Source organism: Gymnoscopelus microlampas (assembly GCF_963454915.1).
Source record: "Gymnoscopelus microlampas genome assembly, chromosome: 12".
Lineage (NCBI taxonomy): Eukaryota > Metazoa > Chordata > Actinopteri > Myctophiformes > Myctophidae > Gymnoscopelus > Gymnoscopelus microlampas.
In genome coordinates, this window is record NC_139949.1 from 30,729,628 (window position 1) to 30,754,931 (window position 25,304).

Consider the following 25,304-nt stretch of genomic DNA (forward strand, 5'->3'; position numbering starts at 1 on the left):
TTCTCTCAAAAAACCTGGCAACACTGTAACTGCGCAGTGCTGCCAGTTTGTCCCACTGTTTTGTTACACAATCGCATTTTACATGAAAACAAAACCAATAAACCAAAACAACCAGTTTACAAGTCGTACTGAAGGTATATTATTTACATACGTTTAGTTGTAGATATGTATTTATCTACGTAACGACAGCTAGAGTAGAGAGCTATCTTGACTGGCTCAATCCGATGTTTAGATGTTAGCTTTTGAACTTCCAGATGCTAACGTTAGTTAGCATTTAGCAAAATAAAGCTGGCTGCAAAAAAGCAAGTCAACAGAATCTGAACAGAGGCCAACACAAGGTAAGTTTACATGGAAACTAAACTTATATTAAATAGTGTCAGTAGACAAAAACATATTTGCAACGTGTTTGCATCATTTCGATGAATTGAATACACAGGACCCCAATGGAAACAAGCCAGTGCTTTCTTGGGTTTAATTATTTTAGCATTATTTTGTATAGAACTGTACTTTATATATAAAAACTGGTAATAAAGTATTCATTCAATCAATCAAATCATAGTTACGTTGTGCAGTGCAGTGCTATACATTAGAGCCAGTTAGCTCCAGAGCCAGTCTGCTTTCCAGTCGTAGTGGTACATTATTCATTCGTACCTCTTCAATATATGTCTGCATACCGAATCATGATATTTAAATCAACTTTTTCTTTCTGAGAGACAGCTGTGAATGCCCACCAACTAATCGATCAGACTAGCAAAACTAAATTGCTGTAATACAAGTGATCTCCTTTGCAACAACTTTACAGATGTCTAGCCAGATAAAGTCACAGAGACAGAGAGGTTGATGCAAGAGAGGAGAAAATGCAATTGATTGATTGATGTACTTTATTTAGTAAGACATAAGAACAGTACATGACAGTACATAACAGTACATGGAAGTACAAATTCACAATACAAGGTCTACTAAACTGGAAAGCTCATTAAGCACTAAGCTTGTTTAAGATGAGATCCCCATGCACACAAATCATGATGAGAAATTGCATTTCATGTTAACATTTTTTGTTCTTATCTTATGTTCTTGTCTTCCAATTCTTTGTTATTAAAGCATGTCAGACTCGGACAGCGATGAGGACCAAGACCGCCCGTTCTCTCTAACTGGTTTCCTCTTTGGAAACATTAACGAAGATGGCCAGCTTGATGAGGATGACTGCATTTTAGACAATGTAAGCATAGTAACCACATCAACTCTAGCATCCCTGTTCTGAGCATGTCATAATAGGCGTATCTATAGATAATATATATATGCTTGTTAGCTTTTAGATTGGCTACTTCTTTTAGAGTTGAATTCTTTATTTCTGCAAAGCAAACGGTACATTGGGTCAGGAACTGACTATGGTATGTGTTTACAATAGAAGAAGGAAGCGTTGCATGGTTCTAATGCCTCACACTACAGGTGCTCTTTTGTAGGACAGGTAGATCTACCGGTATATAAAACAAAATCCATCGGTAGTCTTGTTTGATTTGTAGTCCCCAAGTAGTGCAGACAAGCGACAACCATTTAAACAAACACTAGGGCACTCCATCTTCAAAAAATAAGAATCATTATTATTTATTCTTTGGGCTAGGCAGCCAAATAGACCAATTTCTATTGACTATTTTAAGTCTTCATTAGGACCCTGATAATTATTGTTTTCTATGTCGTTTTGGGACTGTAGATCAACCAACTTCTTTCCAACTTTTAAACGACTTCCTTGATTTTGTTTTCTATAGCAGGGGTCTTCAACAGGGGCCCCGGGGCCCCTAGGGGGTCCTCAGAGTTACTACAGGGGGTCCGCCAAATCTTTGCGTGATATTTTTTTTTTTTACCATAACCACTTGAACCCTAGCATCCCCTTTTCTGAGGAGAACTTTAGCCAAAAATAGCAGATCTACAAGCTCTCACTTGTAGATCGGCTATTTTTGGCAAAGAGACTATAGGTGTAGAGGGAAAAAAGAGCAGACTAAGTAAAAACAAAACTTTAATACAATATAGAGTAGGGGGTCCCTGCTTTATCTCTCTCTCAGCTAGGGGGTCCTTGGCCTGAAAAGGTTGAAGACCCCAGTTCTATTATAGTATACAATGTTAGAACCTCTCCTGTGTTGTCGTGGTTTATGTCACTTTTTCCATGTAGTCTGTATGATTTCTCTTCTCACCCCAGGAGTCCAAGAAGCACCTGGCTGGTTTAGGTTCCCTGGGTCTGGGCTCACTCATTACAGAGATCACTGCCTCTGAGGAGGATGAGCAAGAAGAGAACGGAGACACTGGTGGCACAGATACAGAGGGTGAGGGATAAGCATTTGAAATAACGGCACACCTCTACAGTTGAGCATGAGCATGAACCCTAGCATATCCCCACTTCTTGGCATGTCATAATAGGCGAACATTCTGTGAGAATTCAGCGAAAATAGATCTACAAAGCGGTGTAAAAGGAAAAAAGGAGCAGACCAAATATCAGAATCAGTTTTATTGTCACTTCCACAATACACACTAGGCATACAGGGGAGCAAAATACCGTTCTCCACAACTCATGGTGCTTCACATTTAAAAACAATAGAGACTATAAAAAGAGGCAAGGCCGTTAAAAAACATTAAAAAGTAGAGAGAGCAGACAACATTGGTAAAACAATAAGTGCTGATGCATTCAAAGTGCAATATAGATAAAGTGCTATTCATCTCTCAAGATGTTAGTTTTGGGGCAATATTTGGCGAGCGTTCAGTGTTCTGATGGTTTGGGGGAAGAAGCTGTTGGATGACCTGCTGGTGCTTCCCCCTAAGCTCTTGAACTGCCTACCAGATGGCAGGAGTTCAAAGAGTTGTTGGGAAGGGTGTGAGGAGTCAGACATTATTCTCCTGGCCTTCCTAACACATCAATCTGTGTATAATATATAGACCCCTGGGTGACCTCAGTCAGTGAAGTATAAAGGCCTTAAGAGGTTCATTACGTTATAAATACATTCCAGGTTGGGTGAAAAGCACTGAAGATGCAGTCGACTATTCTGACATCAGTGAAGTCGCTGAAGATGAGACAAAGTATCGCCAGGCCATGGGAAGTCTGCAGCCTGCAAGGAGAACTGGTAATGAACACATTTGTCTGTATGCACTATTAGTTAATGTTATCTTACTCCTTATAGTCAACATTTCAGCTCAGAGAATCTGACTTAACCACATGAACCCTTGCGTCCCTATTCTGGGGCGAACATTTGGCGAAAACAGCAAATCTACGAGCTCAGATCTTCAAGCTCAGAGGTTAACACAGAGGGCAAAGCAATAACATTATAGAGCCTTGGGGACCCGGTCAACTAAGTATATAGGGTTTAAGTGGTTGATACAATACAGTTTTTATTCAGCTTCCAATTGGTTTAGAAGACCCTGTATGTACAGTATATGATTCAATGTTAGAGCATTAAATCATACAATCCCATTATTATTCTTCTAGCTGAAATCATCTAGTAATGTTACATGAAATTGATTGTGTTAACTTTTTTTTATACCCAAGATGATGACGATGATTATGATGCAGACTGTGAGGATATTGATTCTAAACTCATGCCACCACCTCCACCTCCAACTATTCCTACACCTGGAAAGAAAGAGGAACCTTCTCCTCAGACTACAAGTGGTAAGGAGGCATAGCCTGAGCTGCCTTATAAGACAGTATTTTATCCAATTCATATTTATAAATGAGTTCTTGTTCGACTTCATCATTGTTGTGGTTTGTGTCTCCTCACAGCAGGGGATGAGGGTGATGGCATCATCCTGCCTTCCATCATTGCTCCATCCTCAGTAGGAGATAAGGTGGACTTCAGCAGTTCCTCAGACTCGGAGTCAGAGACGGATCGTCCAGGTCAGGGCGATGGTGCAGGTGGGCCCCCAGGGTGCCTCACCCTTCCACTGGCTGGTATCATGCAGAAGGATGCAGCCAAAGCATTGCCAGGTGTTACTGAGCTCTTCCCGGAGTTTAGGCCCGGAAAGGTGAGCTGGTTTCTGTCACTGCGCATAAGTCAACACAGCGGCCCGGCGCCCAGTGCTGTCTTCTTATGAATTTTCAGAGATCACACACTTACACAAAGGGAATGTGCAGAGGGTTGCCGTGGTGTCCGGTGCTAGTGTGCAGGCACACGCTGATTACATTCTGATTACATTACTTGCCCACAGATAACACAGTTTACATTCTTTTTTTAATGTAATGGAACGCGTGTGGTGTGTGTTTGGGGGGGGGGGGCATGGGGACACGATCACGTAATAATAATACCCGGGTATGGACTATAAAATAATTTAAGTATGCTATGCACACGAGTATTTGGAGTTATCTGTATTACCAGTTTTGACATGCATTTATTGATATGCAAAATTTCACCAGGTGCTGAGATTCCTTCGACTGTTTGGACCAGGGAAGAACATGCCGTCGGTTTGGAGAAGTGCCCGTCGGAAGAAAAAACGGAAGCATCGTGAGCATCAGCCTGGGACCCCACCTCCGGAGAGTGAGCCCACAGAGCTACCCCTCGAAAAGAAGTCTGGTTGGACATACGAGTACCCACCCCCACCACCACCAGAGCTGTGTCTCTCCGATGATGAGGTAAAAGTCTAAAAGATTCTGTGACTGCTAGAAGTTCTCTTAACTGATACAATGATTGAAGTAATGTCATTACCACTGAGAAGTCCAGCAACAGTACCTTTTATTAGAACAAACCAAATCCTTTCGGCACAACACCTTCATTGGTGTTAAGTGACAGTTCATGCAAACCTTTGTTTAAACACATACAAATACATAACATTGTTATTGCTGGAATCTTCCTTTATGCAAGTGTGGCTTGCAGGTGGGGGACGTTGTGCCAGACCTCAACCACACTATATCAGTATAACATGATAATGTAAATGTGTCAATATCCTTCACACTCCAAGATAACCATGATGGCACCTGTAGAATCCAAGTTCTCCCAAACATGCGGTGATGGGGACAAGGAGACAGAGTCTCGTCCCAAAGTGGCGGAGTGGCGATATGGTCCAGCTCAGCTGTGGTACGACATGCTGGGCGTCCCTGAGGACGGTACCAACTTTAACTACGGCTTCAGAATGAAAGAGGAGCAGAGTGAGGAACCTGAGAAGAAAGAGCTCCCCGAACCACAAAAGCCTTCTCAAGAGGTTTGTGGACTAGAGACTTGAGTGGTGATATTGACAGTGTTCAATGAACACCAAACAAACAAATCAGTTAAATAATGTCTACACTTTTGGTGTTGTTCAGTGTGTGTGTAACAATATCTCCTTAGTTTCAGGAAGAGGGGGATAGTGGTGAGGAGAAGGACAAACAAACCCTTGAGAACGAGCTGTTCCTGATGGTCACCCAGCTCCAGTGGGAGGATGACATTATCTGGAACGGGGAGGATGTGAAGCACAAGGGAACTAAGACGACACGAGCGAGTCTAGCAGGGTGGTTACCCTCTAGCATGACCCGCAATGCCAACGCTTACAACGTTCAGCAGGGTAAGAACACAGAAAGAGAATCCTCACATATGCATGTCAAATCAGAACAAACTATTTGTGATGCATTTTGCATAAAGTGCACAGATGAGAAGTATATAAGATAAAGTAGGTGATGTGAATTAGATGTTGTGTTGCAGTGCACTACTTATGGTTAAGTAATCTCTCAAGAACAGATTCAGAGCTGCGCTACTGAATCTGACGGGAGCCCCCGATAACCAAAACGATCCATGTTCTTTGGGAGAAATGGTGTTAGTGTTCCTTGGAGAAATATTGTTAGTGGGAATGAAAACATAGGCACACCACCGGAAGTGAAGGGCTGAGGGCATGTCCAAACCCTGTTTCCAGTCAGCATAGGTCTAGTTAATCACCCCCCCCCCCCCAGAGTGAAATGCAAAAGTGAAAAACGCTGGGGGCGATGTTTTTCCTTTTTTATTTGACGATGGGTTCCCAGATTGATGGTTAAGTATTAGTCCTTGCAGTGTGCAATTATGTCGCCTGCTTTTAATGAATTAATTGTTTAATTAATTCATAATGATTGTCCATGTAAGTATGTCTACTGGATATCACATTCTTGCATGAAGTTAATTAAATAAAATGTGAATGTTACTTTAACTTATACATTCTTATTGATCAGTTGGTCCTCAGTGTACTGCCATAGAGTGTAGCACTGCAAGTGCCATCAAAATGTTAGAAGATTATTTACACATAGAGGACTGGTCCTATGATGCCGCTTTAGTTTGTATTACTTTCATAGACGGATTGAACAGCTTATTGACACGCTTTGGCTGCATGCTCTAACTACTTTATCAATACTGTATGTGGGGCTGCTGTCATTTAAATTCCAGGGCTGCTTTTTGTTCCCAGTCCACCCCTTTACAGAAATAATTGACCCTAGGAAATAGTTTACATCTTTTATCTTAGCCCTTCCCCTTTATCATACACTTAATGCACCACACAGACGGAAAGATGGAGGCAAAGAGGGCATGCCTCCTGGAGATTTGCACTCTACTGAGTGCACCTTTTTAGTTGGTAGAGTTATGTCTGTACCCAACAGGTCTCTCTAGAAGTAACTCCCTGTTGGTGCCCCCCACACCCATGCCCATGCCCAAAGCCTCTTCGATCTCTGGCTCGAAGCGGGACAAAAACAACCATGACCATCATCAAGGTATGGCACCGTGTAGGCTTTTGTTTTCTGTTGTAAATCCTCTATTTGCTGATCCTGTATTATTTCACTGATTGATTGATTGATTTGCCATCCTGCACAGCCTTGCATGAAGACGACTGCCCCTGGTTCTCCATCTTCCCCATTGACAGTGAGGAGCTGGTATATGGGCGCTGGGAGGACAACATCATTTGGGATGACCAGGCAATGGATCGTTTCCTCATGCCACCCGTCCTTACTCTGGACCCCAATGACGAGAACATCATTCTGGGTATGGATGCGTGTTGTGATTTTGAACCTAGATCACCTGAATGTGGTGTTTCACTCAATTGACAGTTGTCCAGTGTTCATTTTGACAGCAGATTTTGATTTAGTTTTGGTCTTAGTCTAAAATTAAATTTATACTTTGTCATATTTTTGTCATCTGAAATGTTTTAGTTTTACTCTAGTTTAGTTGACTAAATATCATATGCTTTTAGTCAATTAAATCTACAGATGGTTTAGTCTACAAAAATATATTTTGGCGGGCTATTTTGGCCTCCTTATACTTAGCTGCATGCCGAAAATAGCCGATCTACAAGCTCATAATGCGTTGTGAGCTTGTAGCTCGGAGCATGACACCCGCACACAACCAAGCATAAAATGATGTGCCTTGGTTCTACTGGATCTCTCTCCAGTACCCTAACATTTAGTCTAGTCTTTATTTGTTGACGAAATTGTCATCATAGCTTAGTTTTTATAAGATTTTCGTCAGTGATAAAGGTAGTCGACATAGTTTTAATCAACGACATTAACACTGCAGTTGTCTGACTTGTTTTGTGTAGAAATTCCCGACGAGAAGGAGGAGAGAACGTCCAACTCCCCGTCTAAAGAGAACAAAAAGGAGTCGGCGTTGAAGAAGAGCCGCATCCTGTTGGGGAAGACCGGGGTAATAAAGGATGAACCACAGCAGGTACAGAGTTATCTCAACATATTGGATTGTTTGACTTGGTCGCTAAAATATGTCTTAATCCATTAAGATCTGAAGCCGATTCTACAAATGTCTTCTAAATCCCAACAGTAGTCCGAAAAAAACGTATGTTTCTATATCAGTGGTGTTCAAACTTTTTTGATTTTTAGCTCAAATCAAAAAGTGACACAGATGCGTTCCAGGTCTTAACAACTGAGGCAAGACGAATAGTTTAAGTGAAAAAACTAATTTGGTTTATGTCAATTCAAAATGCATAGAACTGGGTAGTGGTGCCTAACATTGCTATATGAAAAAACAGGGATAGTTCGTTAAATCATGCATTCATGTAAGGATACATGTTGCATGTGTGTAAGACAAGAATACAGTTGATTTACATTGCGTTACTTTATGTAAATCATATATTTTTTTCCTTGCTTCTAATTTCTTTTTTCTCTCTTTATTGATATGTATGTACATTTTAATTTCGCTCGGGGATTGTTGAGTATAATAAGCATGTAATTACCAGCAGTGATTACTACCCGGATGTATTGTTACTGTGCATTTGACTAACTCCGATTTCTCGCACACCCAGAACATGTCTCAGCCTGAAGTGAAGGACCCTTGGAACCTGTCCAACGATGAGTTCTATTACCCCAAACAACAGGGCCTGAGAGGCAGCTTTGGCGGCAACATCATTCAGGTGAGCCCTCGATCCACAGAGAGAGTCCGGTCCACCCGATGAAGTGAAGACTTAAGGCGCTCATTCACTGTGCATTTGCTTCTTGACCACCAGCACTCCATCCCGGCCGTGGAGCTCCGGCAGCCATTCTTCCCTACCCACATGGGCCCCATGAAGCTCCGGCTGTTCCACCGACCCTCCCTGAAGAAGTATTCATTTGGAGCATTGGCTCAGCCTGGTCCCCACCCTGCCCAGCCTCTACTCAAACACATAAAGAAGAAGGCCAAGGTTGGAGCCTTGTTTAATTACTAGGCGTTACTGTACAGACAACTTGGAGTCATAAACTGTACGACTAAATGTTTGTTGGTGTATATTGTGTCTTTTGTTATAGATGAGGGAGCAGGAGCGTCAGGCAGCAGGTGGAGGAGACATGTTCTTCATGCGAACAGCTCCGGACTTGACTGGCAAAGACGGAGACCTGATCCTGGCAGAGTACAGTGAGGAATACCCCCCGCTCATCATGCAAGTTGGCATGGCCACCAAGATAAAAAACTACTACAAGAGGGTGGGCCTTTCATTTGTTACCTCACGATGTAGATAAAGCTTTGTTAAGAAGAGCTGTTTACACTGTCCACCAATCCAAATTCCTAGTACATGCAAATATACCTGGAAATAAAGTTGTTTATGATTCTGAAACATTGGTTGTTCATTCTTCAGAAACCTGGGAAGGATCCTGGAGCACCAGACTGCAAATATGGAGAGACAGTGTACTGCCACACCTCTCCCTTCCTGGGCTCTCTGCACCCTGGACAGCTGATGCAAGTGAGTGTCGAAGTCAAAAGTGAACCTCACTGATCTATCCTCATGGAAACCATCACTGATGTTTTGTCATATCAATAACACAAAATGTTATCTGCCTTCCTTCAGGCGTTTGAGAACAACCTTTTCCGCGCCCCCGTTTACCTGCACAAGATGCCGGAAACAGACTTCCTGGTTCTGCGAACGCGTCAGGGCTACTACATAAGAGAGCTCGTGGACATCTTTGTGGTTGGTCAAGAATGTCCTCTGTTTGAGGTTCCAGGGCCCAACTCCAAACGAGCAAACACCCACATCAGAGACTTCCTACAGGCATGTGCACAATTGTGTCAAAGAAGTGAAGCTGCAGTAATATTGACAGTTTAATCGTCAGTAACAGTAACACAGCTCCCAACATTCCCCTGTGCTGTGTCGTGTCCTTATTCTGTAGGTGTTCATCTACCGTCTGTTCTGGAAGAGCAAAGATCGGCCACGGAGGATTCGTATGGAAGACATAAAGAAAGCCTTTCCCTCACATTCAGAGAGCAGCATCCGGAAACGCTTAAAACTCTGTGCCGACTTCAAGCGCACAGGTAGAGAATGTCCCTCCCTCGCACATCTATGACTGCTTAACCCATAGCTTGGCATTGACTCTTATTTTCACCATTTCACCATTTCGACTGGATGTCCAGCATCAATGAACTGGCTGAAGTTTGTAATAATGGTTTGGGCTACCTTATCAGGCTATGTCTTCAGAGCAGCAATACTGTGTCTTAACAACTGTTTGAGCTCAGCAATAGTGTGCCTTACTTTGGCAGATAGGCACCTGGACAGGGAGAGAGACTATGGATTTAACTACAGAGGTAAGAGGTAGTGTAAAGGTACATACTCCTTCCGACATCAGAAAATCTTCCAGTTTGTACAGGCTTTCCAAACTATAGTTGGGAGAGTCAGGACATCTGGTGGTTATATTTGTAGTTCTATCACCTACCTTTCTGAAGAAAATTTCGGAAGTCAGAAGGAGTATGGACCACCCTTAAGGATTGTGTAAGGTTCAAAGGGTACAAATGTTCAGTACCTTCGGGCGGTTCAAAAGGTACAAATGTTGGGTACCTTCGGTTCAAAAGGTACAAATGTTCAGTTCCTTCGGTTCAAAAGGTACAAATGTTCAGTACCTTCGGTTCAAAAGGTACAAATGTTCAGTACCTTCGGTTCAAAGGGTACAAATGTTCAGTACCTTCGGTTCAAAAGGTATAAATGTTCAGCACCTTCGGTTCAAAAGGTATAAATGTTCAGTATCTTCGATTCAAAAGGTTCAAATGTTCAGTACCTTCGGTTCAAAAGGTAAAAATGTTAAGTACCTTCGGTTCAAAAGTTGAAAATGTTCAGTACCTTTGGTTCAAAATGTACAAATGTTCAGTACCTTTGGTTCAAAGGGTACAAATGTTCAGTACCGTAGGTTCAAAAGGTACAAATGTTCAGTACCATAGGTTCAAAAGGTACAAATGTTCAGTATCTTAGGTTCAAAAGGGTACAAATGTTCAGTATCTTAGGTTCAAAAGGGTACAAATGTTCAGTACTTGTGGTTCAAAAGGTACAAATGTTCAGTACCTGTGGTTCAAAAGGTACAAATGTTCAGTACCTGTGGTTCAAAAGGTACAAATGTTCAGTACCTTCAGCTAAATGTTCCATTCCTAAGCTGTTATGAATCATAATCCATTTGACATGGCTGCCGGAAAGCAATGTAAGCAGTGAAACTGAAATCATTAACACTACAGGCTCTCTGTTCTAACAATAATTGCAATGTCTGCCTGTAATGGGAATGATGATGACAGGAAATTGGTTGCACCTCATATGGTATAGTAAGCGATCAATTTAGGTACATAGGATAAAATGGCTAATGTTGGCATGACTCCCATTCCAGGAATGGACTCTAACTGGTGGGTACTGAAGCCTGACTTCAGACTGCCTACAGAAGAGGAGATCAGAGCCATGGTGTCTCCCGAGCAATGCTGCGCATACTACAGTATGCTGGTGGCCGAACAAAGGCTAAAGGTAAAATATTCTGTCTGCATGCCGCTTACTTACATATGTGATGATAGAAAGTTTCTCATACTGTATGTGTGCTACAGCACTACTAAGTTATGTTCCTCCTTTCAGGATGCTGGATATGGTGAGAAATCCTTCTTTGCTCCAGAGGAGGAGAATGAAGAAGACTTCCAGATGAAGATTGATGATGAGGTGTAAATCTAAGCGTTTCATAATAGATATCGAGGTGTTTTTTTTTGTGTACAAAAGCTCAGATTTTTCTCAATGCCTCACCATCCGGTTCCTCTATTGACCCCTTTTAGGTCCGAACAGCCCCATGGAACACAACGAGAGCCTTCATTGCTGCCATGAAGGGCAAGTGTCTGTTGGAGGTCACTGGCGTAGCTGATCCCACCGGCTGCGGAGAGGGCTTCTCCTATGTCAAAGTCCCCAACAAACCCACTCAACAGAAGGTAAGAGTCTTGACTCTGCTCCTCTCAGCATCTCCTTTGACCCCACCCACCAACTTATTGTCTATACAGGCAGCTGTTTGATCATTCTTTTACATTCTGTTCTTTTATTGCTGTGTGTTCTTTTTGCCAGGATGACAGAGAGCCTCAGCCAGCCAAGAAGACCGTGACGGGGACAGATGCTGATCTAAGGAGACTGTCGCTTAAAAATGCTAAGCAACTGTTGCGCAAATTTGGCGTTCCTGAAGAAGAGGTGACATTTGTGCAGAAATCGTATTTAAATACTCTGTAGAAGTACAAGCACTGTTATTAAAAATGAAAAGGTATAGCTATGAAAATACTATGTCTCTGCCTGTCTCAGATTAAGAAGCTCTCCCGCTGGGAGGTGATTGACGTGGTGAGAACCATGTCAACAGAGCAAGCGCGTACGGGTGAGGGACCTATGAGCAAGTTTGCCAGAGGATCCCGTTTCTCGGTGGCTGAACATCAGGAGCGCTACAAGGAAGAGTGCCAGAGGATCTTTGACCTGCAGAACAAGTGAGACCCCAAAACACTCTTATTAGAACTTTCTTTTGCCTCTAGAGCAGGGGTCGGCAAATAGATTTGGCCCTGGGACAATTTCTTTCAAAGGCATTAGATGGCGGGCCAGGACATATAATGAAAGGCTAATTTAAGAAATTGTCAGTTATTTCTTTTTACTGAAACTCCCAAGACAGACTGCCTTACAAGGCCTACATTTGTGATCTAGAGAATGGATCAAAATGTCGGCTAATAGGTGCCATAATAAACTATAAACAAGCTGTTTTCCCACTTTCCATTATTGTGAATAATGCATTTATGGACTGACCATATACTGGAGCCTAACTCATTACAATTATAATGATATTTTGACATGCCTTTTTCTCATCATAAAAAAAAGCCAGACGTACAGTAGGCTACAACACCACGTTATTAAGCATGATTGATCGTAGTTAGCATGTTTACATTCCTTACCAGCAATAATGGCTGATAACTGCTGTGCCTCATCCACATTTTTGGGCTCACTGTCATTTCACCCAAACAGACATCCCCTATTATCAGACCCAGCTTCATGCTGCTACATGTATGACGTCCAGAAACAGAACCACCTCCAGCCATAAGCTAACTCTTCATTAACTGTTTGCACCTGGAAACACCTAGTAAATCAGAAATGCAGTAGTGAAGAACAAATTATTTTTTGTGAATTTTTACATCTCATTCTTGTGAAGCACTTTTGCATTTGCAGTTGAACTAATTATAAAGATGACTATTTCCTTTTGGCCAAAGCAGTCGTGCTACAATCAATTATTTATAAACTACTTATTTTACTGGTTATTATACTCTAATCAAATATATTATAATTTTGTTATAAAATATATTCTGCTGCAATTAATATATGCCACCACTCATTTTCAGAATGGGAGAATTTGACTTCTTGTGCAACAGTTGCTCATGGATGAACTAAGTTGAATTAAATATCCTACTCTTGCTCAACGTGTCTTCACATTTGACAGTTTTTACTGTCAATCTTTCAATCTATCTGTTTCTTATTGAACTGAACATTAAATAGGATTTCCTGTTTATTTAAGCAATTAAAGCGTTGCAAACCTGTGACCGCATTTTCCTCCCCGGTTCCATTCCTCACCTTTCTGTTTCTTGGAATTTTATCCCCACACTGTATTACCACAGGGAAAACGCTTACCGCACGTCTGATAGACCTCGCTCCTTTTCCGCAGGGTGTTGGAGTCCACGGAGGTGCTGTCCACAGACACGGACAGCAGCTCGGCCGAGGACAGTGACTTGGAGGAGTTGGGGAAGAACATTGAGAACATGCTGCAGAACAAGAAGACCAGCTCCCAGCTGTCCCGTGAGAGGGAGGAGCAGGAGAGGAAGGAACTGCAGAGGATGCTGATGGGTGAGGAGAGCGACCGCGACCACAAGGGACGCAAGGCGCGCAAAGGATTCTGTGAGTTTGTGTGTGATTGAGTCTGTGTTGTGTTATCCGCATTAATTAAACAAACAATATTTTGATGTCTTCATCACAAAAAAGGACACAAAATAGCTAGACGGCATGCGTATTGTTATTATATCATACAAGATATTGATAATATATTACATCATCTAGTTAGTCAGTTTTTACCCCTTCCTTTTCTCTGATCCACAGCAAGTGCCTTGTCCACTGGCTCCCACAAGGACGACGATGCCTCCTCCGTCACCAGCCTGAACTCCTCGGCCACCGGGCGACGGCTGAAGATTTACCGCACCTTCAGGGACGAAGACGGCAAGGAGTATGTGCGCTGCGAGACAGTGCGCAAGGCGTCGGTCATCGACGCCTACCTCAGGATCAGAACTACCAAGGACGACGACTTCATGTGAGTCCAGTCACATTTCAGAGATATGTGAGACAAGGTTGTGGTTTAACATTTATTTAATTACATTATAATACAGCCGGCCAACTTCCCTCTTAATTGTGCTCTAGTTGTGCTTCTGTTCTGTTGACAAGTACTAGTAAACTGGATTTTGAGTCTTTCTTTCAAAAGTGTCATTGTGTTTATTTTTTGTCATCTATGACCATCTCTTTACCATTCCAGAGCTCTCTCTCTTTTGTCAGTTATAAAACCTGTAATAATTTCCCATTTCATGTCAAAGTAAAGATAGTTCCATCACAGCACGTTGTGATGAATGTCCGTTCTCTGTAAACATTTTAATCAATAATTGATTATTTTACTTAAAATGAGGCTATAGAATAAGATATAAAGTATGAATCATTTATTTGATCTACTAGAGAGTGCATTTCTCAGCAACAACCACAGTGCACACAGAGAGAGAGAGAGAGAGAGAGAGATGTTTGCGGTATTAAAGTTAAGGTTTACGCATACAATATTTTTAATATAGAATCTATAGGTTAGAAATTCACTAGGTTTGAATTGTTAAATGTTTTCAAATATAACGAATTAATTAACACAATGTATATGCCATTTTTGACAACCCTACTGAGTTTACGTCTTTTCTGCCTCTTGCAGACGCAAGTTCGCCCTCTTCGATGAGCAGCACAGAGAGGAGATGAGGAAGGAACGAAGACGCATCCAGGAGCAGCTGAGGAGGCTCAAACGGAACCAGGAGAAGGACAAATTCAAGGGCCCCCCGGAGAAGAAGCCAAAGAAGGTCAAGGAGAGGCCAGACCTCAAGGTTAAAGTAAGCTAGACGATTTATTACTTTTAGGTTTTACCTCGTTTTCTTATTCCTCACCAGCTTGCTGGCAAGCTGCACATTTGAGAGTTTTTTTGGCTAGTCTTTTTAAGCTTGGAATGGTGTGAGAATTCACTGCCACTACTCTACTTCCAATTTACTGATATTAACCACATTGGACTGTGAAGAGCACATGTTCTACTCGTTAATGTCTGCTTCTCTTTCCTAGCTAAAGTGCGGAGCATGTGGCGCCATCGGACACATGAGGACCAATAAGTTCTGCCCACTGTACTACCAGACCAACGCTCCTCCCTCCAACCCTGTTGCCATGACGGAGGAGCAGGAAGAGGAGCTTGAGAAGACCGTCATCCACAACGATAACGAGGAGCTGATCAAGGTGGAAGGCACCAAGATCGTTTTGGGCAAGCAGCTCATTGAAAGGTATTAGACTTCCGCAGGTGTTCTGTTGAAGCTGAGCTACTTAAAATATGAACACATGACTAATCCATCCCTCCCCCCATAGTGCTGATGAGGTCCGCAGGAAGTCTTTAGTGCTCAAGTTCCCCAAACAGCAGCTCCCGCCTAAGAAGAAGAGACGCGTTGGCAGTGCAGTGCACTGCGACTACCTCAACGTGAGCTCTTTTCTGCTTTGTACCACGTTGTCCTCGTTAAAGACGACCAATTAATTGTCTGTTTTCTTGTAATGTCGGTTTGACTCTTAATTACACCTCTGTTCAGAGACCACACAAGTCCATCCACCGCAGACGTACTGACCCCATGGTGACCTTATCCTCTGTTCTGGAGAGCATCATTAACGACATGCGGGATCACCCTAATGTGAGATACATCACACTTGCAAACATAAATACAGCCTAATTCAAAAATCTAAAATGTACCACTATTACAGCTCCCTGTTCACAGGCTCTGCATGACTATCTTTGCCTTCTCCACACAGACATATCCATTCCACACGCCAGTCAACGCCAAGGTAGTGAAGGATTACTACAAGATCATCACTCGACCCATGGACTTGCAGACGCTGAGGGAGAACGTGCGGAAGAGACTGTACCCGTCTCGGGAGGAGTTCCGCGAGAATGTGGAGCTTATCATTAAAAACAGTGCCACATACAATGGTAACCGTAGCTGTCTGAATTCTGAATTGGAATGGAATATTTTTATTGTATAATTTCTGTCCAAATCGTATTATTACTTTTAACACCTAACAACTTTGAGGTTGATTCAGTAGTAGATGTTAAACTATTTCTCTCTGTTGGACATGCAGGTGCAAAGCATCCTATAACCCAGGTGGCTCAGACCATGTTGGACCTGTGTGACGCTAAACTAAAAGAGGTGAGTGTGACTCTGTGTATGACTCCCAAGCCTCCATTCCCATGTTCTCCTGTTGTTGACCACTATGACCCTCTGGATGCTGTTTGTTTGTGTGCAGAAGGAAGACAGGCTGGTGAGGCTGGAGAAAGCCATCAACCCCCTGCTGGATGATGATGACCAGGTGGCCTTTTCCTTTATCCTGGACAATATTGTGACGCAGAAAATGATGGTGGTTCCTGATGTGAGTTAACACACCCTCTCCCTGCTTTCTCTAGATGTTGTCAATATTGCCTAACCTCACCTGTGTTTCTTTTGTTGCTGTCTGGATATTAAAAAACAGTTAACATATCATTAAGTATAATTTTATTGTTGCCCTCATTTCTCTGCCCTTCTTTCTTCTCCAGTCATGGCCATTCCACCACCCAGTCAACAAGAAGTTTGTGCCAGATTATTACAAGGTGATCATCAACCCCATGGACCTGGAGAACCTCCGCAAGGTGAGAGTCACAAGGTTCCCATCCTGGAACATAGTATATAAATATAGCATTTGTTGTTGCCCGAGGTTATTCAACAGATAGTATCAGGTTGCCAGATGATTTGGAGATATCTGCCTTACTGATATGTCTGCACACTTCTAAATTCAAGGTAGTTGCTGGAACCCCGGCGAGAACAACTGATAACAAAGCTAGTGCTAACTGCTGTGGAAAACAATCGTTGTGAACAACCACCCTAAAAAGTTTGGATTGTTTTTGCAATGCAGTTTTTGTTTTTGTATTGTTTCCACCCAGTTTTAGCAACTGGGAGCAGCTGGGAGATTGCGATCATTTGTTTATCACATACCCATATACTTATTTACAGACAATGGGAACATATTATTTCATCTACACTATACATTAACATTACTGTCAATGAGAAGCAGCCCCGGTGAACAAAATGGTTGTCCTGCTCGGATTTCCCGACAGTGTGGGGGAGGGAGGTAGCTGAGAACTTAGTTGGTTGCGAACTGTGGGTTTTCCACTGTATTGGTTCGTTTGTGCCCAGATTAACTCCAGTGGCTCTTCAGTCTGTGTCAGTTCTACTACACAGTGCACAGTGGAAGACTGACATAGTTTATCACCTGTCTTTTTTATCACTCCTCTCACCCATGGCAAATAAAGGCTGGGCGTGTGATAGAGTTAAATATTTTAATACAGATTTATAGTTAAATATTAACTTAATCAATCAATAAAGGGGGGAATTAAATAATCATCTCTGAAATGTCTGTGTCTGTCTTGTCTGTCTGGTTATCTCTCCCTCTGGTTGCTGTGATACAACAGAACATCTCCAAACACAAGTATCAGAACCGTGATGTCTTCTTGACTGACGTCACTCACATCCACGGCAACAGTATTAAGTACAACGGTCAGTAGGAATCTTATCTATTTAAGACAACCTTCTTATTACTCTCTAAAGCCAAACGGAAGCCCTAAGGGTCTGTGTCCACCAAGGCATTTTTCCTTAGCACAGCGTATGTTTGGATTTTTTTTCAGAAGGAGCGCTGCATATTTACTCTACAGATACTAGCAGTGTGATGAGGCGCTGAGTGTCTATTCTGCCCTGAGCCATGCACATATGGTGTTTTTATCTGGTCGCTCGAGAGTTGAAAAATGTTAAACTTTGGGTAGAATGCTGCTCTCATCATCACTGAGAAATCCCTCTGCCCTCAAGCACTACCAGATGAGTGTTTCAGAAGATCGCCTTGCGTGTTCAGCCGGGGAACAAAATGCTTTGGTGTACACACAGCCTAATTGTACAGTTAAGTGGTTTGATCAATGATATATATAATAAACAGCACTTATTCTTGCTTTGATGTCCTTCTCAGGCCCAGACAGTCCTTACACCAAGACAGCTCTGGATATCGTTAACGTGTGCAAACACACCTTGGAAGAGGTATGTGTAGTGTGGCTACATTGAGTTGCATTTTAAATAATCTTTCACAGCCTACACTCCACAGAGTCAGGCTGAAAGAAGAAACTGCAGTCACCCATGGATTAAAGTTCTCAGTCGCCACGACTGATTTCAGTCATTTGGACTGACTTCTATGTGTCACTCACCGAAAATAGGCGATAGGCTACAAGTAGATACGGTAGCCTATTTTTGGTTATTAGTTATTTTAAGATAGAGTATTTGAAGTGGTCAAACTAGAGATAGAATACATGTTTAATCTTCCAGAAAACCCCAATGATCTCGGATATTACATAAATGCATGTTAAAGCCTCAACCTGCAATTTCCTCAACTGGCTGGCCGTATGGCTACCAAAACATCATTCCCGTTATTTTACATATTTAGCTTTTTTATGAAACGCAGCACTAGTGTGTGGGGGGCTCCTTTCACGCTGTTTCACAAATCGCAGATTAGGACTTGGCCTAACAAAAGGATTCAGATTAATCCACGAGTCACCATTCATTGATAGCACTTTAATTTCCGTTTCTGACTTCCCAGTATGACGAGCACCTGACACAGTTGGAGAAGGACATCTCCACTGCTAAAGAGGCTGCTCTGGACGCAGCCGACCTGGAGTGCCTGGACCCAATGACCCCGGGACCATACACACCCCAGGTACGGACTCCAGTCCAAGCACTGAACATAATTTTCTGGCATTATGAAATTAATGAAATGGATACATAATTCCATTTACAAAGTGCTACACTGAATGTGTGACATACACCATGACTGCGGTACAGGTACTATTTCCTCAACTCTACACAATAGCTTTAATACTGATATTCCCACCTTAAGCCACTTGTAAGATATTTTTGGGGCCTTTATTGATAGTACACAGTTGAGAGAGACAGGAAACGGGGAGAGAGAGAGACATGCAGTGACACGCAGCAAAGGTCGTCGTCCTCTGGAATCGAACCTGCGACTTGCTAGCCTATATGTGGTATGCACAATGCGCCTTAACCACTAGGCCAGTGACGCCCCACCTTAAGCCACTTAAAGGAATTCGTCAACCTTCCTCATTATTCCAGTCTGGCCTCTTCTACCTGCAGTCGTGGGTAATGACTGCAGTTTTTGTTGACCTGAAGTACCGGTATTATTTAGAAGGTGAGTCACCATTCAGCAAAATGTAAATTACTCTTTACATTGTTACATTGTAATAATACTAGAGGCCCCGACCCCCTATCCGCTGCACGGTGCTTTGTGTTTGTTGGTCTCTATAATATATAAAGCCATAATAGGAGATGTTCCCAATGGAGCTATGCCCAATATGGAGTGTGTTGTCTGACCTCACTTGGGTCTCGTTGGGCGGTGGTCGGCGATGACGCTAAGGAACAACATGGCCGACTGTAATGTTGTGAGTTTGTGTTGGCCGCAATTAATTATGTTGTGGCGTGTCTTGTTAGTGACATTGATATGTTGTTTTTGTGTTTAGTCCCACACAGTGGCAGGTTTTTTGGGGGGGTTTTGGGTTTAGAAATGTATATATAGATAGATACTGCAAGATTGGATGGTTATTTGTTTTATTGTCACATACAATACAATACAGCTGTGGCAGCTTTGAGGGACACAAAATTCTTGTAGAGCTGTGGACCAGTGGACAAATCGTGGAACAGTGGTTACAAAAAATACAATAACAAGTGTAACTGCACGTGACGCAAGCTCACAGTGTCAAACTAAAGTATTTGACATTGTTTTCATATAAGCTTTCTTAACAGTTAGAGAGCGAGAGAGAGTGAGTGAGAGGCCCAAATGAGCCGATTGATTGCCATGGCAACCCCAGCCTAAGCTTGGCAAATTTCACACACCTGCCATTACTGAGTCAATCCACTTTCCACAGTCAGTTTGCACTCTTCAGACATTCTCCACACATTCTCCACAGAAGTTTACCACTGCACAAGGACTTTTCGGAACTGACGGCCATAAAAAGGACATGGACAGACAGATATAGAGATCTCCATTTATGGGCATAAAAGGAACATATATGGATGCCTGATACAGTGATCTTCATATATGGGCACAAAATGGACACAGACAGACAGATACAGAGATCTCCATATATGGGCACAAAAGGGACACAGACAGACAGATACAGAGATCTCCATATATGGGCATATATCCCTGTTTGCATCAGAGCCTTGTATTAGAGAGTTACGCCAATGAGGGGGCAGAAACAGCGCCGGTCACCTGGTTCATGTAAACTGGAAATAGTTACAAACGCTCATAGACTCCAGTGCATTCTGTAAACTTCCGGTTTAGGGCTTTGTCACTAGTTGCCAATAGAAGGCTATGTAGAAGACCTGAAGGCCTGATGAAGTGAACGGCGGTGACACAACTCTCCTTGAATGGCGCTGATTTGCATCGTTCCCAACTCGCATCGTTCCCAAGTAGACCAGTACAGGCACCTGTCTAGTAATATAAAATCAAGGTGACTTAACACCCAACCTGGCCCTCAGCACCTGGGCTGGTAATGTCTGCATAGTGTGCAGGCCACTAGTAGGTGTTAATAGAGGCGTAGGTATCGTTACAGTATATCACCAATATAAGCATGTAAATAAGATTGTAGACCCAGGGACTAACCTGGCCACCTGCACTTGGATTAAGGTTATTATAGTTTAGAATTGTCATTCCACTGGGAGGACGTAGAGCCTTCGTGCTACTCCTCCCGCCCAACACTCCCCGCTGACAGATGCCGCCCCAGCCCGTAGGGTTACGTGCAGTGACTAATATCACTCTCCCCGTCCGGCTTCCCTCCCCCGAACACGGGCCAATTGTGTTCGCGTAGATGCTCGACAAAGCCGAATGTCATGCACCACGGTGGATTCGAACCTACAACCTCTGTGGTGGTGGGCAGGCACTCCACCACTGTGCCACCAATGCACTCCAGCCAGCTCTTTATGGAGGACTTGAAGTTAACAATGGAGCAAATCGATATATAGAGAGATATTCTAGTATAATTATGTAGCGCAAGTCATAAAAGTATACTATTGAATACTTTGGACGACTGGACGTGGTGTGCCTGTATGTGTGATGGTGTTTGGAGTCACAGTGTGTAGTTCACGTCACTGTTTTGCAACAAGCACCATCTGAGTGAGCAATAGTATGAGCGTTGATTCTGTAATTACTGCCTACCAGTATTGATTAATCTACCAGTATTGATGTGTAGACTTTGTATTACCACTGTAATCTTATACCATTATGCTACTGGGAAATGCACAGCCCTTTAGTGTTGCTTTACCCTCTTCCCTTTTAGAACCTCTTTAGTTTGTCTCTATCATCCCCCTTTCTAAACCTTTGCCTTTCTTTACCTTCCTCTGTTAACTCTAGTGTCTTCACTGTAGTCTCTCTTCTCTCCCAACCTGTGTTTTTCTCCTGCCCTCCTGTTGTCCTGTGTGTGTGTGTGTGTGTGTGTGTGTGTGTGTGTGTGTGTGTGTGTGTGTGTGTGTGTGTGTGTGTGTGTGTGTGTGTGTGTGTGTGTGTGTGTGTGTGTGTGTGTGCGCACTGTTGTTTGATTGGTGCTGGACAGCCTGCTGATCTGTTTGACAGCGGGGCTCCAGGGAGCCTGCCCACAGAGACCGGCAACTTGTTCTCTGAAGGACCTCTAGTGGTTGCTCCAGAGAAGAGAGGGGGGCAGGTATGGAGAGAGAAAGTAGGCTTTCAACCTGGATGTCACCTCTCCTTAAAAACACCCTCCTTGCTCAGCCCTCCCATTACTCACTTCACATTTTCCCTGCGTTATGCCATTCCATCAAAACATTGCTTGAACTTCTGAATTAGATAGTATATTGGGGGTTCATTGGTTCATTGCTTTTGTTTTGAACACACTCATATGAGAATGCTCATTGTCCAAATCAGGACATTACAGATACAAAACAAGAGTAGCAAACATGGCACAGATGTAGTAAGTCAAGACTTTATCTTCGGTGTATACCGGCGGCAAGAGTCTTTTCACACACCTTTTATCTGTGTGTGACCTACAGGGTCGCCATGGCAGGAGGCTTGGTGAAGAAGAGTCTGACGTAGATATTGAAGGCTTTGAGGAGGAAGATGACGGCAAGCCCAAGACTCCAGCTCCTGTAAGATGGACAGATTATCAGTTTTATGGCAGTAGTCAGATATACGCAACAGTATATCTTTTTAATGAATCATGCACCAGTGTTGCCATGAAACACATTAAACAACTACGCGGCCCTCAAACCTACATCGCACCGCAGATCTGACTGATATGCCCATATATGGAGATCTCTATCTGTCAGTCCTTGTCCCTTATATGCCCATATATGGAGATCTCTGTATCTATCAGTCTTTGTCCCTTTTATGGCCATATATGAGCATGCCCCCTTTTGTGCCCATATATGGAGCTGACTGATTTCTTTGCGCCTGATGCCATGACGACACATTGAGGTTAGACAACACACTCCATATTTGGGCGTAGCTGTATTGGGAACCCCTGATATGGTTATGGTGACATGGGTCGTGACAACATAGTGACATGAACAGAACATGTCAGAGGTTCACCCACCCACCGCCCGGCTGGCCTGTCCTCCCTTAAGCCCATTTTAATATAGGATAGGACCTCAATTTCATGGGGACAGAGTTGCACATTTCTGCTTTTCCTTAAGCATCGTCATGAAAAACGTCATGAACAATATCTCAAAAGTATCCAACCATTGACCTTTTTCACCAATTCATCTTAAAAATGCCTTTCAAGGTCGTTAAACCCACATTTCCCATTCTGACTCACTAGGCAGAGGACGGAGAAGGAGACCTGGAGGATGAGGAGGATGAAGAGGAGATGTTGCTGCCCCCCCACAGGCGGCTGCTTGGCCAGGAGGAGGAGGAGGAGGAGGAGGAGGGAGAGGATGAAGGCTCCAGCCGGCCGCCCCAAGCCAGTGTCCTGTATGAGGACCTGCTCATGTCAGACGGGGAGGATGATGGCAGCGAAGAGGAGGGTGACAACCCTTTCTCCTGTAAGTCCTGCTCTCAGGAGCATCATGCCACCATCCTTACCTGTAACATTTGAGAATTTCACTGCAAGATGGTTGCTTAGTTGAGTCGTTAATTAACCCATTAACCCATTGAGACCTGAAGCCGATTCTACATGTCTCCTAAATCTCAACAGTATTCTCAAAAATGTATGTTTCTATATCAGTGGTGTTCAATATTTTTCATGTCAAGGACCCCCAAAACTATATGTATTTGGCCGCGGACCCCCATCAAAATATGTTGTTCCAGGGACCCCCCAGAAGAAAAGATTTGAGTTAAAAATGTTCGCTTTAAAAATATATGTATTCAAAGATTTGCATACATTTTCACGATTTTTCAAAAATAGCAGATCTACAAGCTCATAGTGCGGCACTCGGTGCCGCGTTATGAGCTTGTATATCTGCTATTTTTGAATAGCCAAAATTGTAAAATATGGCTTTTTAGCTCAAATCTAAAAATGACACAGTTCCAGGTCTTAATGGGTTAACCTAGTTAATTCTGATGTAATTGATTACAGCTTATCTGAGTTTAAATTAAAACCAACGGCATTGGTGACAATTCAACCAAGTTGCACATGTTTTGAGTTTATCTCCTAACAGTGCAATATGTCCTTCCCACAGCCATTCAACTGTCGGAGAGCGGCAGTGACTCGGACCGAGACGTGGACGTGCGTCCTCCTCCTCCACACAGACCTCACCAGGAGATGAGCATGGGCATGGGCATTGAACAGGAGGAAAGCATCATGTCATATGACGGAGACGGGCCCCATGAGCAGCACATGGAAGACAGCAATGTCAGGTACTACAACAACCCAGCTGTCATTCATTAGATAGTGATGACATAGTATGGATGAAAAATCACCATTTGTACAAGTGAATTGATCTGGATCTGCAAAATGCCTTAATTGTAATATAATACCTTCAGATTCAGAGCACAGAATTAGCACAGAGGTCAAGGCCGGTTGAACGTGCTTTTAGTACAGTAAAGCATTCGACTCAGTTCTGTCAGTAAACACTCAGATTCGAATCACGTTAAACACATTGAAGAAATGACAGCACATTGCAACAGAGGTTTGATTCAATTCATTCAATCCTTTTCCACTTTTTCTTTTGTTCTCCGCTCTCAGTTACGGGAGCTATGAGGAGACAGAGAGTCAGAGTCAGATGCAGCCCATGGATAACGGAGAGGGATATGGTATCAGTGAGGAGGAGGAGGAAGAAGAGGAAGAGGAGGCCACAAGGAGGGGCCCGGCCGTCCTATCCCAGGTCCAGCTCAGCGAAGATGAGGAGAGTGAAGAATTCAGATCCATCGGTGGCGACAGTGACATGGACTCCAATTAGCTGAGTGTTTGAACAGTTTGTCAAATCTCCAGCCCAAAGACATTTTACACCCTAACATAATCACATTAAACTGAAGACAGTGAGACTCGTTAGCTAAAGGATTGCACATGGGTCAATGACCGTGGAACAGGGGTTTGATATAACTATAAATTAATAAAGGTTTATAGTTAAATTAAATCATTTTAGCCTGTAATTGCCAAAAATCTAAAAGTTGTGCATGGGGCTATCATATCTCTGTTTATGTTTGGTCACATTTTTTTTCAGCATTTTGAGTTTCCATGCTGATTTTCCATTTTACTATGGAATATAATTTGAAATTGAGGTGTTTCTGCCCTGTTGTTCTTTTTAGTTACAACTAAGGCAACATTGTTTAAATTGAATTTAACCTCAGCATTGCTGAAAGAGTATCAGTTGCTTGTTTATTTCATAAAAAATGTATCTGTCTACTGAGCTTCGAAGAATGTACATAGTTGTAAAATCACTTTAAATCTAGATGCAGTGATCCAAATTAGTCTGTAAGAGTGTGTGCTCTTCCTAGACGTATTTGTATTATATTACACTATGTGAACCATGTAGCTTTTTTTTATATCGCTTTGCTTTAAATAAAAAGCTTAAATAAAGTGTTCTGCTTTTGTAGACATTGTGATGAGAACTATTATTGTGGTCACAGTCAGACCGTCACACACAGATACACAAGGGGATTTATATTTGAGAAAATTATTTATGCAAGGAAAAGGGCACAATGTTTGTGTAACTTGATGAAGAGATCTCAAGCCCTCTGTTGTGTGTCTGTATGTATGTATGTGCAGTATATAGTTTAATACTAAGCCAATATTTCCAATAGAACAAGGAAGAAATGCA

General features: G+C 42.7%; 1 protein-coding gene across 5 annotated transcripts; it reads left to right on the plus strand.

Moving 5' to 3' along the window:
- The first annotated feature begins 51 nt into the window (after positions 1–51).
- taf1 (TAF1 RNA polymerase II, TATA box binding protein (TBP)-associated factor) lies at positions 52–25,079 on the plus strand. 5 transcript variants are annotated; one of them, XM_084073653.1, is made up of 42 exons: positions 52–338; positions 1,102–1,219; positions 2,195–2,318; positions 2,997–3,110; positions 3,533–3,655; positions 3,767–4,008; positions 4,397–4,612; positions 4,939–5,178; positions 5,304–5,517; positions 6,572–6,682; positions 6,783–6,950; positions 7,504–7,631; positions 8,221–8,328; positions 8,422–8,595; positions 8,699–8,872; positions 9,025–9,129; positions 9,235–9,435; positions 9,554–9,695; positions 9,921–9,965; positions 11,027–11,157; positions 11,263–11,343; positions 11,454–11,603; positions 11,734–11,853; positions 11,962–12,137; positions 13,355–13,584; positions 13,783–13,990; positions 14,642–14,813; positions 15,037–15,248; positions 15,331–15,439; positions 15,546–15,644; positions 15,763–15,940; positions 16,090–16,157; positions 16,255–16,377; positions 16,541–16,633; positions 17,453–17,537; positions 17,998–18,065; positions 18,619–18,735; positions 21,644–21,751; positions 22,098–22,193; positions 22,865–23,087; positions 23,724–23,901; positions 24,230–25,079. In XM_084073653.1, exons 2-42 carry the CDS (start codon positions 1,103–1,105, stop codon positions 24,441–24,443), a joined length of 5,985 nt encoding a protein of 1,994 aa, XP_083929779.1. In that variant the 5' UTR covers positions 52–338; position 1,102; the 3' UTR covers positions 24,444–25,079. The 5 variants fall into 5 exon arrangements, with proteins under 5 accessions (XP_083929779.1, XP_083929781.1, XP_083929780.1 ...); XM_084073655.1 differs by lacking the exon at positions 21,644–21,751; XM_084073654.1 differs by lacking the exon at positions 9,921–9,965.
- Positions 25,080–25,304: the final 225 nt, after the last annotated feature.

Excerpts from the sequence above, each read along its gene's own strand:
- taf1 (XM_084073653.1), top strand. The coding sequence starts at position 1,103 with ATGTCAGACTCGGACAGCGATGAGGACCAAGACCGCCCGTTCTCTCTA. Across the intron at positions 2,319-2,996 it reads TGGTGGCACAGATACAGAGG|GTTGGGTGAAAAGCACTGAA; the intron begins GTGAGGGATAAG and ends AATACATTCCAG. Across the intron at positions 11,604-11,733 it reads ACAAACCCACTCAACAGAAG|GATGACAGAGAGCCTCAGCC; the intron begins GTAAGAGTCTTG and ends TCTTTTTGCCAG.